Source organism: Sinocyclocheilus rhinocerous, unplaced genomic scaffold (genome assembly GCF_001515625.1).
Source record: "Sinocyclocheilus rhinocerous isolate Xijiao unplaced genomic scaffold, SAMN03320098_v1.1 scaffold1065, whole genome shotgun sequence".
Lineage (NCBI taxonomy): Eukaryota > Metazoa > Chordata > Actinopteri > Cypriniformes > Cyprinidae > Sinocyclocheilus > Sinocyclocheilus rhinocerous.
This window is the reverse complement of record NW_015628720.1, coordinates 140,275-155,757: the sequence shown is the minus strand read 5'-3', so window position 1 is coordinate 155,757 and position 15,483 is coordinate 140,275. Positions and strand designations below refer to the sequence as shown.

Sequence of the window (15,483 nt, the reverse complement as noted above, 5' to 3'; positions counted from 1 at the left end):
ACATTTGTCACTCCTGGGATGTGCATGGCTCTGATATTTGCAAACCGAGGGAAGGCCCAGGTCAACAGCTCCTGTGATACTTGAAGAGACTGGCTGGATTTCGTGCCCCCTTGATGGTATAAATCACTGATGCATTGTCTGACCTGACAAGAACATGCCTGCCTTCCAGATTCAGTGCAAAGTGCTTCAGTGCACTGCTCATAGTTCCAGGGTATTTATATTCTCCCCTCCCCTCACTTAAGTCCTGGGTTGTAGCATCACTCCCAGAAGACTGAATAGACTGGGACAATGCCAACATAAGATGGGAGAGAGAATTGCGCCAATGCGAAACACTTTTGCAACTCATCGATAAAATCTTTAGATGGTGGAATGGTAAGAAGAGATGGTTGAACCGAAAAAGCACTAGAAGCACTAGTAGAGGTTGCTGCTGCCGGGGCTGTATCAAGACCTAGGCGAGCCAGTGCAGCCTGCTTCACCTGCTTCACCACTTCCTGCTCTGACTGTGGACATTCCACAGATCCACGATCAGTATCCTGGGATTCCTCATAAGAGACCTGGGACTGAATCTCTGATGTAACCTCCCTTTCTTCATCCTCATAGAACTGACTGTGAGAAGCATTCACAGACGTGACATCCTCCTCAGAAATGGGTGACTTCAAAGTTAGAGCTTCAACTGAAGAAACTCGTTTCTCAGACGTTTGCAAATTCAGAAGCAAAGACTTAATCTGAGCAAACTCAGCAGTCAACACATCCACCTTCTTAGCTAAGGGATCTTGTTTACCAGCTTTACCAGCTGAAGTACACGTTGCTTCAGCATGTTTACGTTTAGCTGTCGATTTACGTGGTGGTGTTGGTAACTCACCCAAGAGTCCTTCCACCAAAGCTATCCTTGAAGTCTTCCTCTCCCAAGACATAACTCTGCAGTTCATGCAAGCATCCTGTTCCAAGCCTAAACAGGAAGGGCAGCAGTCGTGCCCATCATCCTTCTGCAGAGTGGCAATACACAATGTGCAGGCATGAGATACTTTTTCCACCCTAGCCCGGATAAAATTCCTGTAAGCCGAGCGAAAACATTCTGACTATCACTATATTCATTAAAGCCTTTTCACCGGACTATTTCAGATATATATCTGAATAACAATCTGTGTGTAAATAAATATGTATGTATCCTTAATGTTAAACATTTACAATATACACACCTAATACATGAATGCAAACTAAGCCTACACGCATTCAGCAGAGCATTTAGTAGAATCGCAAATAGATACACACAGATACCGAACAGAGCGCACCCACTCTTAATGCGGTCTCTTACAGCTGTGAGATACTACAGTACTATCCGGCAGCGCCACAGAGCGAAAACACTCTATCTAGCCACCAAACAATACCGGGGAAAACGAACCCTGAGCATAAATGTACCAAACTCACCACATTATTCTGATGAATTCAACTGAATCCGATGCAGCCTCTGGAGAACGCGCAAAAAACGGATTCCAAGTGTCTTCCTTTAATATTCTCCGACCTGTAATACATGCACGCAAGAAGATTATAGGGGCAGTATGCAGGAAGTCATGGGGTTAAATAGGGAGGACCTCGAGTCATCCTGGAGATAACCTCCAGTGTGAAGCACTGCCTCTGGCGGTCAGAAAGAACTAAATAGAACAAACTGTGCTTTAAGGTTTTATTTATGCAAGTCTCAATCAGTTAACAGCCTACTACAGAAATGAATAATCAAATGTAAAATAAAATGGCATAGTCTTCACTGTAAGAATTAAACTTTCTTTGTTTCTTATGAACGCTACAAAAGTCCTTCACCCAAGAGCAGTGTGTGATTTTGAATTTGTCTTTTGTTGTTTGATTAATATTAAGCACACAGTCGCAGCAGGAATATTACCCGCTGTCACTTTAAGAGCAGTACAGATCCAATTTACTGTTACACGTGTATTTTCATTCTCAACTGTTTACATTCATTTATTACATGACCGTTGAAGGTATACATGAATAATCACTAAGCATGGCATTTTAACACATTTTTGCGTGTATTTGACCATTTAGGCGCACATCTTGAGCTAAAAGATGACTTTACATGTCCGTGTTCTGCTCCGTCTCAAAACGCATATAACGTTATCTTTCTGAGGAGCACGGCAAGTTCTCTTTCACGCTTTTAAAAACATTAATAAATCTAATACTTCTATAAATCAACCACATCCCATTTTGCAAAAGTCACGTTACATGATTTTACTGATTAGCGCTGGAAATGGGGCAGAATGGGGCGCAATAATTGTTTTATCTAGATTATTGTATTTTCATAACCGTTGGAGGCCAAAATCGAAATCGAAATTGTTCACAGTAGGGCTGGGCAAAAAATCGAATGCGATTTTCATGCGAATCTCGTCAGTAAAGCTGCTTCTGGTGATTAGTAGTAAATCTCCAGCATGTGCTTTCAGATGGAGCGGCATTTACTACACAGAGCGGTAGATCACTGACAAGCTACACAAAATTGCGTTCAAAATCGCAGGCGATTCATTCGATTTTTTGCACAGCCCTAGTTCACAGGTTCAATATGAACCTGTCAGACCAAAATCACCATATCTAGACTAGATGTCATGTGTTTTATTTCAATGATGCTTCACTTCCTGGGTCACTACTTGTGGACTGAATCTGAAACCTTTGTGTTTGCAGGTCAGATCCTTTCTGATAATCATATAATTTACTGATGTTCCTCGCTCTGTTTTCAGATGTTGAGACCAGTGGAAAGATCCAGGAGATGGGTGTTCTTGCCATGATACCCGCTCTTCTGTCTGCGCAGAACTCGTGTACACCAAAAGTAGCCAACATCATTGCAGAGGTGGCCAAAAATGGTAAGTGCTCCTGCATCGCCAGTGGTTGCTTCCTACATCATTTCGGACTTACTGACACCTAGTGGTGTGGATGCAGCTTCACGCAAAAGTCAACAATGGCATAAACCAGCCTATGCTGACAAGGAGATCCTCATATTTACAACACAATACAGTCCAAACCATTGTCACTTCCCATTGCCACCACGGGTCGACAGTGGGATGTGTAGGGATGTTTGGAGGACTGGAAAAGGAGGAAGTATGAGGGAAAAGGGAGGAAAGAAGGAAAAAGGTGGAATCAGGAGGAGGAAAGAAGGGGAAAGATGAAAGAAAAGGAAGAAGAGGAGGGGAGAGGGAAAGGGGAAAAGGAGGGAGAGGAAATAATCCTGAATCCTAAGGCGGGTGTGCTAGGCTTGTCTGCTGGACGTTGGATGGAGGTGTGTTTGTAGATCGGGTCCCTGCCTTCCCCCAGGGTTTAAATGTGGGTATCCTTGTCAGTGGGCAAATATTTTCATTATTATTATTATTGATATTATTATTATTGGGAAGAGGATGAGGGGGAGGGGAGGAGGAAGGAAAGTGAAAATACTTCACAAAGAAATGAATAATCTCAACATCCACAATACTCAACACTCCCAACCTATATATAAATGCGAGTTCTTTCAATTCGATAATCCAGCCTTCCAATGAAGCTAATTGAAAAGCCCTGCTATAATAGTATCCCAATGATAATAAAATAACACTGGGCCCGTGTTATGCCATTTATTTAGGCTACTGATATAACTGAAATCTACGTTTTGCGCGTTCATGATTTTTTCAATTTTTTCCCCTTCAAAAGTACTGTTCAGTTCTTCAGAGATATATTTTTGTAATGAAAAAAAAAAACCCCGAGTGAATCTTTAAGAAAGATTTAGGTAATAAAAATAACTGCCATTGTAATAATCAGTGTCTTCATTTTTGTGAGTTCAGAGCCTTAATATACTGCCTTTATTTCACTAGCCTTAGTACAGCTCTATATTATCATTCCTAATAGAAACCTGTTTTAAAATAATAAAATAAACCTGTTTTGCCACTCAGGTCTGTTTGTTTGTCTCTGCTATTCTCTGCTTCTTCTCCCCCTCTTCTCGTTTCACTGACGCTGTAGTCAAGTCTGTGGCCGTTCATGCATGTCTTTATTACTGCTATTGACATGTAAGCTATAAGATCAGCGCGGCAGAACCATTCGATCTCAAAACAGACAAACAGATTAAAATTGAGTTGACTCATAAACACACCGCACTACGCGTGATGCAGTCCTGAGATAGGCAGTGCTATATGAGAAAATGAATATTTATAACTGCAGTAAGCACTTTTAATTTACTACTCTTGATAAAATTTCATTTTTCTGCATCTAACAATTGTTTTGAAAGTAAGTGTCAATTATTGCTTTAATTTATCAATTAAATGGCTAAAAAATAAAATAATAATATCTGAATGTATGCTGTACAGAAAAGGAATTTAAATCTTTTAATTTACTACTCTTGATAAAATTTCATTTTTCTGCATCTAACAATTGTTTTGAAAGTAAGTGTCAATTATTGCTTTAATTTATCAATTAAATGGCTAAAAAATAAAATAATAATAACTGAATGTATGCTGTACAGAAAAGGAATTTTAAATATAAATGCGTTATTAATATTAATATTTGTTATTAATATTAGTGCTGTCAAACGATTAATTGCGATTAATCGCATCCAAAATATATGTGTGTGTACTGTGTATATTTATTATGCATATATAAATACACACACATGCATGTATATATTTAAGAAAATTATGTTACGTTTATATATTAAATATATTTATATTTAATATAAATTATATGAATATAAATATACATATAAATGTATACATGTAAATGTTTTCAAAATATATACTGTATGTGTGTGTATATATACATAATAAATATACACAGTACACACACATACTATGTAAACAAAAACTTTTATTTTGGATGCGATTAATCGCGATTAATTGTTTGACAGCACTAATTAATATTAATTGCATGTAGGTTTTTTCATTAAAAACATGCATTACTTGCATTACATGATTTAAATATAAAAGTCATCATTTTTATTAGCGGTTTTATTACACTGCCTGTAAAATATTTTAAATATGTGAAGATTTTAAAGGGATAATTCACCCAAAAATGAAAATTCAGTCATCGTTTACTCACCCTCGTGTCGTTTCAAACCTGTAAGACTTTCGTTCATATTCAAAACACAAATGAAGACGTTTCTAATATTCTGTCCACCCATTAAAAGTCTAGGTAATTAACATTTTCAAGCTTCAAGAAGTACATAAAGGCATCATAAAAAAAAATCCATATGAATCGAGTGGTTTAACCCAAGTCTTCCGAAGAAAAACAACCATTTCATATGAGCAACAGATTTAATTTGTCATTAATGTGATTAGTGCTGTCAAACAATTAATTGCGATTAATTGATTTATGATATATTAATGCAGAACAGAACATGTTTATTCACAAACATCTCTTTATTTGTACAAATCGCTGCACAATCATTTAATCCCGAATTCCACAGACTCAAATTGAAAGGCATTTGTTTGTGGTTAGTAAGATACATGTATAAAATGTATGCAGTACATGGATAATTGTGCGTGCATCTATTAATCATTTAGAGTCTAATATCATCCCATATTTACCAGCCTGGTTTACATTACGCAGGCGCAACCTGCAGTCCTGCAGAGTCAGTGTGCTTCTTCACCTAAAGCTTTTAGTCTAATTACACAAGTGTTTTTTTAGAGCACACTTCAGACAGATAGAGCTGGGGTTTGGAAGTGTATGGAGAGTGCCTGAGATAAAAATGTTAAAATAATGAATGGCCTTTTAGCAGTTTGCTAGGTAGCTAATGACAGTGGCCTGCTGGTGTGCCAGATCTCTGGCAGCTCCTGCTGGCATTCGGCTGTCAGCGTTCCTCGGGGAACATCTGCGTTTCATCTGCAATGTCTCCAGCACTTTCTAACAGGAGCAGGATACATTTTAGGATTTCAGTGATGCATTTGCTACAGTACGGTTTACTGCGCTGTTACTATGGTGCATTGATTATGGTAATTCCTTAGCACCAGTGTTGTTGTTGTTGTTAACTAAAACTATTAAAAATGGTTAAATAAATAAATAATATTTTATTTTAAATGTAACTTATTTTTTTAAATTTAATTTAAAATGTAATTATATTAATACTAAATATATTAAAATGTATTAATTGAATTAAAGCTGAAATAAAATCTACATATTAGGTGAAACACTTGAACTTGTGCACTAAACCTTCCATAAGAAGCCATTATTTACATCATTTATCTGGAAATTCAATCATTTACAAACATTTAAACATTCAAAATATTAAATATTTTTTGTTTAGTTCAATTTTTTGAAAATGTGACTGATGCTGCTTGTCAGTGTTGTTAATGTTGACTAAAATGAAAACGTTTATTTATTTACGCTAATTCAAATAAATCTGAAAAAAAAATATATATAAATAGTAGAGAGTGGTTTAACCCAAGTCTTCCGAAGAAAAACAACCATTTCATATGAGCAACAGATTTAATTTGTCATTAATGTGATTAGTGCTGTCAAACAATTAATTGCGATTAATTGCATCCAAAATAAAAGTTTTTGTTTGCATATGTATGTACTGTGTATATTTATTATGTATATATAAATACACACACATGCATATATTTAAGAAAAATGTTATGTTCATATATTAAATACATGTATATATAACATAAATTATGAGTATAAATATATATATGTAAATATTTTCAAAACATACTGTATGTGTGTATTTATATTTACTTAATAAATGTACACAATACACACGCACATATTATGTAAACAGAAACTTTTATTTTGGAATGCGATTAATTGTGATTAATCGTTTGACAGCACTAAATGTGATCAAATATTGTAAATGTGTTTGAGATTCAATTCTTTATATTTATATAATATCATAATATTTATAATATTTCACATGTATTTTGCTTTTATGAGTGTACCATTTGCCACTTTTGACTGTTTTTGGCAACATTATTCTCCGTGGATGTCTATCTTTTCAAAATCCAATCACAGATGTGATGTTAACAGGGTTGAATAACAGCTTGGCAGACTAAACTAGAGTACAGGAGAGCTTTCTGTGTGGAGCTGAGAATCTATTTTTCCTTTTTGCTTTGTAGACGTAATTTCAGTCTGTTTTTGAACTCTGTTTGACAGAACCAGTCATTCGCCGTCAGATAAGTTACCTTGTTTATGCAACAGCAAATCAGCAATTAAATTTATTGTGCGAACACATTCTGTGTAATTCTGTGTTCTTTGATCAGCTTAATTAGTCTCTGATCTGTGGTTTTTAAGTACTAAATCTTAAAAAATATATAAATAAATAAATAATTGTTATTTTTTTATTTGATTTAATTAACTTTATTAAATATTTACCAGGCTCTGGTATTAAACGTTTATTTATTTACGCTAATTCAAATAAATCTGAAAAAAAAAAATATATAAATAGTAGATTCAAAAAATTACATTTAAAATCTTAAATGTTGCATTGGCAGCTAACTGAAACCAAAATACATTTAAGTTGAAGTACTAAAATTACTCAAATTAAAACTGAAATAAAAATTAAATTAAATTAAAAAGAAATATTTAAAAGCTAATAAAAATGACAAATGCACAAAACAAAATTACTATAACTTGTACCAAATTAAAAAGAAAACTGAAAATATAAAAATAAAAGCTAATTTAAAAATATTAGGATACCAAAATAGTAGTAAATAACATGATACAGTGTACTAAATGATTATTACATTCATATACCATGGTAACTTAAAAGAGAACTGAGGTATTACGATCTAAAACATGGTAATACCTCGGTACCATTTACATCAAAATATCTAGTCATCAATTCTAAAAGAATACAAACAAATTGCTACTTGGATGGAATAAGAATTAAGATCAATTACTATGCAATAGTAACATTTATCCAGTAGGATTTTAATTGATTGTTAGAGGATTCTTTTTTTGATCCCTTTATGGCTCAAAATGTTGGTATTCCTAGGGGTGTGCCATATCATACCATCCACGATAATACGGTATGATATGGCATACATTTTTACATGATAAATAAAGTGTCATATCGCGATGTCAATGTATGTCAACGTATGGCGGATATACGTTCCCTAGTGCACACAACAACAACACAACAAACCCAATAGGTGTGTTCAACTTGAAGCAGCGCTGCGCAGACTGATCGGTGTATGACATCAAAGTATTGTGGGAGTGGTTCTAGAGCATATTCAAGCGCACACTCTTACCTTCAAAAATAGGCGAGGCGCCTATCTTTAGCGAAGCAGTGTGGAGAGCCGCTTCTGGGCCGCTTCTGAAACGGCCACTCTAGCCTCATTGACTAGAGTGGCCGTGTCGGAGACGTAACGCACCGCAGACGCGTGCAGTGTAAATAAGGGGTAAGTCACTCTCGTGGTATTTTGACGTCGTACACCGATCGGTCCGCTTCAAGTCGAACACACAGCTGCTGCTGCCACCTTATGACAATAGATTTACACTTCAAATGAGGTAGTCTGTCATCGATGACAGTAGCTCATTGGAAAAGGATGGAAAATGCCCTTCATTTTGTTTGCATAATAAATGTTGCTGCCTGCCAGCTGTAATCACTAATAAAACGTGTTCCATGTTTTTTTTCTATATCATCATAAATATCGTTATCAAAATATTCTTGAAATATTGTGATATAATTTTGAGGCTATATCGCCCACCCCTAGTATTTCCATTTGCAATCTTGTACATTCAAGGATGTTTTGTGGAGTCATGATTTAGACGTGCATAAAGAGCACTAGTTGAATCTACCACACAGATATCTACTGCACAGATATACTGATTTTAAAGGATAAGTTCACTTTTAGAATAAAAATTTCCTGATAATTTGCTTAGATGTTCATGTCTTTCTTTCTTCAGTCACAAAAAAAAAAGTTTTTTGAGGAAAACATTCCAGGATTTTTCTCCATATAGTGGACTTCAATGGTCGCCAAAGATTTGAAAGTCCAAATGCAGCTTCAAAGGCCTCTACACTATGGAAGCATATAGGTAGCGAAATTCAATTTAAAATGCAGTACCGAACGTCTTGAGCTTTGAGCGTCTTACACTGCGGGTGACCCACGTGACGCCAGCGTCTTGAAATTAGCTGGTTTTTAAACATTTAAGGAGCCAAGCTGCTGTGTAAAGACTATAAATGGACATTACAAGCATTACAATAATGACATTTTAATTTCGCAACTTAATAAAGCGTTCAAATGTGCATGCAATTTACATATTAAGACTACTGTTGGAAATGGCAAATGTAAATTATATAATTTAATTTTCATTTTACTTTTGCACCAAACTTTGCACGTATGGGTAATGGAAAATGTAAATTTAAATACAGAAATACAATGCCATTTTGAATATTGCATTGCCATTTTGCATATTGCATTTTAAATTGAATTTCGCTACCTATATGCTTCCATACTACACGATCCCATCTGAGGGATAAAGGATTTGGAAAGTGATAGTAATCAGTGTTGAATACTACTGTAAGGTTAACCCACCCTGGTTTACATGTTTGAAAATGATTAACAGTTGAAAACATTAGAAATGTAGAAAAGTAATCAAATGTAATCAGTTACATTAATAAAGTAATTGAAATAGTTACACTACTTATTACATTTTAGATAGGGTAACTTGTAATCTGTAACCTACTACATCTCCAAAGTAACCTTCCCAACACTGGCAAATTATCAGCAGGTTTTTATTCTGGAAGTGAACTTGTGCTTCAAGTCAGTCAGTGTTTATCTGATTGAGCTGAAATGGTTGCGTTTCTCTGCAGAATTCATGAGGAGCCCGTGTGTGGAAGCAGGACTCATTCCTCCTCTGGTTCAGCTGCTAAACTGTAAGGACCAGGAAATACTGCTCCAGACGGGACGAGCCCTCGGCAACATCTGCTACGACAGCCGTAAGTGCCCATTATCGCTCCCTCAGCCTTTCCCGGCCCCGCCGCATCTACTGTGAGGTATCTCCGGGTGTCTGGGATGATCTGAAGGGGAGCTGCTGCTACAGTTGTCTGAATGAGTGACATGAGGAGGGCAGAGCAGCTGATAGCTGAGCGAGAAGATGTCTAGCTAAACTTTTCCTGCACTTTTTCATTTCACACATGGTTTCCAAAGGTAATTGTACAAGAGCTTATACCATTGCTGAATTCTTGATTCTGATTGGTTGACGTCCCAAATAGTGTTGGGCGATATGCTCAATTCACGATATTATCGTATATTATTATTATCGTGCTAATTTATTTAATTGTTTATTTATCTAATTTCATAGTCGGAAAGTGAACCAACTCCAGCGTAAGGCTAAAAGCAGCCTAATGTTTTTAATATGACTGAACTTGTATTTAACATGATTCAATAGAAACATTGTAAGTTACTAATCATAAGGCTTACATTTCCTCAGTTGTTCAAAAAGCAGCTACAGAAAACGAGCAACGAACCAAAGAACATCATCACAAGTTCAGTCTAGCGCATTTTATGATATTATGCACATATTATGCACATTGTTGTTCGTGATGAGAAAATTTGTGAGAGAGCAGTGAACAACAAAACTTTCAGCGATGACTCATCTGAACGCATCTGATTGGCCGCTGCATTCATAAGCTTAACATAATCGTGTGTGATTGGTTATAACGCACAACACTGTAAAAAATATGGAAAAAGAAATATGATGGAACAAATAAGCCCCAATATTAATTAGATCGTATTACTAGCCTAATAATAATCGTCAAAGGCATCAGCCACAGGCAATATCTCTAACTATCGTCGATACACGATACTATTGTCTATCGGCACACTACGCCCCAACGTGAATGTGGTGGAAGAGGAATAATTTGACTCTAGATTATTGAATTCATGCACACTTTCGCATCAATAATTAACTAGTCCATTGGTAATTATTTTGTACATGAATCATATTGATGACCTAGCAGTGGTTGATTGAAATTATGATAACCCTTTACTTAATACTATAGTTTGTTCAATGGATAATTCTTTGTCCGATAAATTAAATACAATATTGTCTTGTTCATTTGAAATAGTACATTCGGATGAAGTTACCTCCCGAAGTAATTGAAATTATATCACATTTTTTCCTCCCTTCGTTGTAGAGAGAGTGTACAAATATTTTATGGCTGTAATGTGTTTTGCTTTATTTGCCCGCTCAGGATCGAGTGATTTTGACTGATGGAAAGACGAGGACGCATCCATTTTTCTGCAGATTTATTGAATTAATCCAGTGACTCCCATCTGTGATTATTTAAACCTATAAAACATAAATCATATCTTAAAAATCAGTTTCTCAAAGTGTGATTTTTACTCTATTTGTGTTCATATTAGTGTACTACTATGTACTAACATTGACAAATTCACTTGTAATTTGTATATACAATTTAAAATTTACAGTTGAAAAATATTGCTGACTCATACTGCACTGCATAGATTGTTTTTCAATCAAATTCTCTCTAGAGCGAGAATTCCACTCCCCTAACACCTAACCAATTAACAGGCAGCAAATCATGCTTCATTTGTGTGAGCAGGGCCGGATTTACGCATAGGCATTCTAGGCACGTGCCTATGCTTCGCAGCTGAAAAGCTACATGACATTTCTCAGTAGCGAGATTCTTGAAGCAGTTCAAAAGTTCAGATTCGCTATTAGTAGACTCTGCTGCTGAACGCTGCTGAGAGACGCACAGACGCAGGTATTCACACGCACTTAATCTCTCTCTCTTTCGCTCTCTCTCTCTAATAACTGCGTTAGACTGCATTAATAACTGCGTTAGCCTGTATATCAATGGCCCAAGCCTCTGTTATTAGCTCTAAAATGACGTTTTGGAATTTGCAACGGAAGGTTTGGGATGAGGTGCAAAAATAGTTCAACACACACGAGATTTAAGGACAGAAATATGTTCAATATCTTGAAACAAATCATCTGAACAATTGATGTGTGGTTGTGACTCCAGGCCGTTAAAATTATTAGAGAAATAATGCACTCCCGAAGTGGTTATGTGGCCACATCGCCGCACCTATTAATGGAACGATCTTTCTCACTTCTCAAACAAATTAAGAACTACATTCGATTTTTATTGACAAAACGCAAGCGCTTATTGCTGAAAATACTGTAACGGTTTCACTGATTAAAAAATATTTTTGTTTGCTTGGGTGGTAATATTAGGCCTATTATATTAATAGGGAAGGGGGGCCCAAAAATTTGCTTTGCCTATGTCACGAAAAGAGGTAAATCTGGCCCTGCATGCTGTGAGGTAACTATAGCCTGTTGGCTTTAAAAAAAGGGACGAGCATATTATAATGCACCACCTAAACTTCAAGTTTAATAAAAAATACATCAAAAATGAGAAAGAAAACTGCAGTTTTATTATGCAGCTGATATAATGAGTCTTCAGCTCATGTGAGTGCGCTCAATATGTTTTACAGTGTACCTTTAAAACAGTTAATTTCTTTATGTATGTATTTATTTATCTGTTTGTTTGTAGCTAATATGTAGGGAAGGCCAATTCCACCACACAGGGGAAAAAAAATCATAATTATGACAAAGTCAAAATTATAAAGTACTAGGTAATAATTTTGACGTAAAGGGTCAAAAAGTCTCAAAAATTCCATAAAGTAAAAAAAAAAAAAAGTCATAATTGTGACTTAGTATTTTAGATTTGAATTGTCAATTGTGACTTTATCTCATAATTGTGACTTACGGATGACTTAGTATGTCATTAATTTGAATTTTATTTCATAATTATGAAGTTTGAATTTTTATTTCAAATTGGTGACTTGGTATCTCATTTGTTTTTACTTTCTATATCAAAATTATGACTTACCTCATCTCATTTTGACTTTTTACATCCTAATTGTGGCTTAGTTTCAAATCTTATAATATCAACTTTTTATGTCACAGTTGTCACAATCACTTAGTATCTCATTATTTTTTATGTCATAATTATGACTTAGTATGTCATACTCTTGACTTTTTGATTTATAATTTAGTATATCATAATTTATTCATAAATTTTTTTTTATGTCATACATATGACTTTCTATGTACTATGAAGACGTCAGATAGAGGTATATTTCTACAGCAGTGACAGCAGACATTAATATTGTAAGATATACACAGATTCACAGAAGCCGCACACATCTGTTTCGTTGCAAAACTGAAATGATGAAATAATTATTTACAAATAATTTTGCTCTTTAATTAGTATTTGAATGTTCCTTAATACTGAAATGTATTACTAGCAGTTAAGTAAAAAGTGATGATAACGGTTCAGTTTCCAAATACTTAGTTGATTTATGTGGCTACTAACAGAGAGACACAAATGGCATTGCATTAGGAGCCTTGGCAAATGGACACAGATGTGTTTAATGGTGAAGCTGATTGACGGGGCAGCTGAACTTGATCCCGGATGGCTCTGACCCTTTGACAGAGATGACACATGTCATCGTCACGCATTTCACTCAAGGGCTTCGTCGGCTTGCAAACCCCACGCAGTAGCTGTCTTTTTCACTGCACAGCGTCCAAAACCAATCAGAGGAGCCAATTTGGGAATCATTCAATGTCTTGGTTTTCAGTATTCAGATCTTTTACTTTGTTTTGTTGCGTCTAAATCACGTTCTCACTTCTTGTCCTCTGTCTTCCCGATTTATGTGGTAGAAGGCAGTTGTCGTAGACTCTGCGTGGGCAAGCATCAGTGTAAACAAACCTGAAACAATGTTCATACCAGCTAAGCTGACTCATGTCTGACACACAAACACCGTCATCTGGTCACAGAGCTTACTGGAAAACTTACAGGTTAAGACAGAGTTTTGTTTCTGTGACAAGTATGTCTAAAGTGCTGTGTAAGAGACTGAACGTCAGATTCATGATTCACTTTTATTTAGGTAGACAAAGCATGTTGTAATGCAGGACAGTGAAGATAGGAGACTTGGGAATGGGCTTTTTTTTTTAGTTTGGCTAGTAAGCAACAACCCTCCCACCACATAGCAAGATGCTAAAAACATCAACAACGTTGTAGTATTGTGGCTTTGAGTTTTGCACAGGCAATCAGCCGTCATATTTTAGTATTATTTATATACTGTTTAATTATTTACTTATTGTGTAATTTTAGGTGATGTTTTGGTAATTTTATGTGATTCTCCTTTTTATTAATTTTGTAATATTTCTATTTAGCATTAATAAATTTTTTTATTATTTTAATACATCAGCTTAAAATTATTTTGGTTCATTTAGTTAGTTGCAAATGCTACATTTTCATTTAACTTTGAGTTTTTCATCTAATATTGTATTTTTAAAATTATTTTTTAACTACCAAAATATATTTATTTATTTATTTCCAGCAGCTCACATTTTCTAAAAATTGAATTACTATTATTTTCTTAAAGATATCCATAAACCAGCCAGTCAAAAAAGATTTACTATGCTGAATGTTTACATTTCCAGAATAAATGATGTAAATAATGACTTCTTGTGGAGGTTTTAATGCACAAGAACTTGTTCATGTACTTTGTGTTATAACCTTCACCAACATATTTTCTTGATGATTTTGGTGCTTTTCAAATCATTTTTTGTGGTTATTGATGTTGTCCAACCTTGACCAGCAGTTGATCCCGTAGGAGTGAGATTCATCTGTGCACATTTTCCAAAAATGTTATTAAAAACTTATATCTTACTGCACACTTACCTCTGAAAATGACTTTTGGTTTTATCTGACGTCACCACGCAAATCCTAGTGTAATAAAAATATTTTATACTAATTTTAAATCTAGGTATGACCAAGTTGTTTGTTCAAGGTGTCTTTTAGGTCATACAAAACTTACACATGGATATTTATTAAAAGGTGAGCAACCACCATCATGCCTTACTTGCCAAACAAAAATGATTGTGAAGCATATTTCATTAGATTGTACTGTTGTTAATGTAAATAGACAACAGAGGTGTGTTTAACTGATTTATTTAAAAATGTATCACCTGAATGTATTTTATAATTTTTGTCTAGTGTAGATTTGAAATGTCTTTTACTTTTTGTTAATTGTATACCTTGTGTACTTTATTCTGAGATCGCCATGAAAATAGCCTTGATGCTGGCATGGCGTAAATAAATAAACATCACCACACCATAACATTTAAACTTTTCCAGATGCTACTGTTGAGTTTTTCCCAATGTATAATGTCGAGTCCCACCCTACATTTGTTTTTCTCGCTGAATAGCATTTTTCTCTTGAAATACATCATGCTACAAAAGTAAATTAGGTTGTATATTCCATTTCATGTTGCTTTTAAATAGAGCCCGACCGATATATCGTTTTGCCGATTTTATCGGCCGATATGAGCCTGTCGCAGATATATCGGTACCGATAAGATTTTTTTTTTTACAGAACATAAAACGCAGATAAAATGCTTGTAAATGGTGTAATCACGTCGTTTGTCCAGCAGAGCGCGCTCCATTGTTTGCTACTGGCGACCTGGATGAAACGCTTTAAAGCTTAA

At 35.2% G+C, this 15,483-nt stretch overlaps 1 protein-coding gene across 1 annotated transcript in view; it reads left to right on the top strand.

Annotated features, from left to right (window-relative positions):
* The first annotated feature begins 2,624 nt into the window (after positions 1-2,624).
* Positions 2,625-15,483, top strand: part of rap1gds1 (RAP1, GTP-GDP dissociation stimulator 1) — a 39,512-nt gene continuing 26,653 nt past the window's right edge. Inside the window, exons 1-3 of the mRNA XM_016550100.1 lie at positions 2,625-2,682; positions 2,739-2,861; positions 9,770-9,895. Of these exons, the coding sequence (XP_016405586.1) occupies positions 2,625-2,682; positions 2,739-2,861; positions 9,770-9,895 (307 nt within the window). The remainder of the gene's footprint in view (positions 2,683-2,738; positions 2,862-9,769; positions 9,896-15,483) is intronic.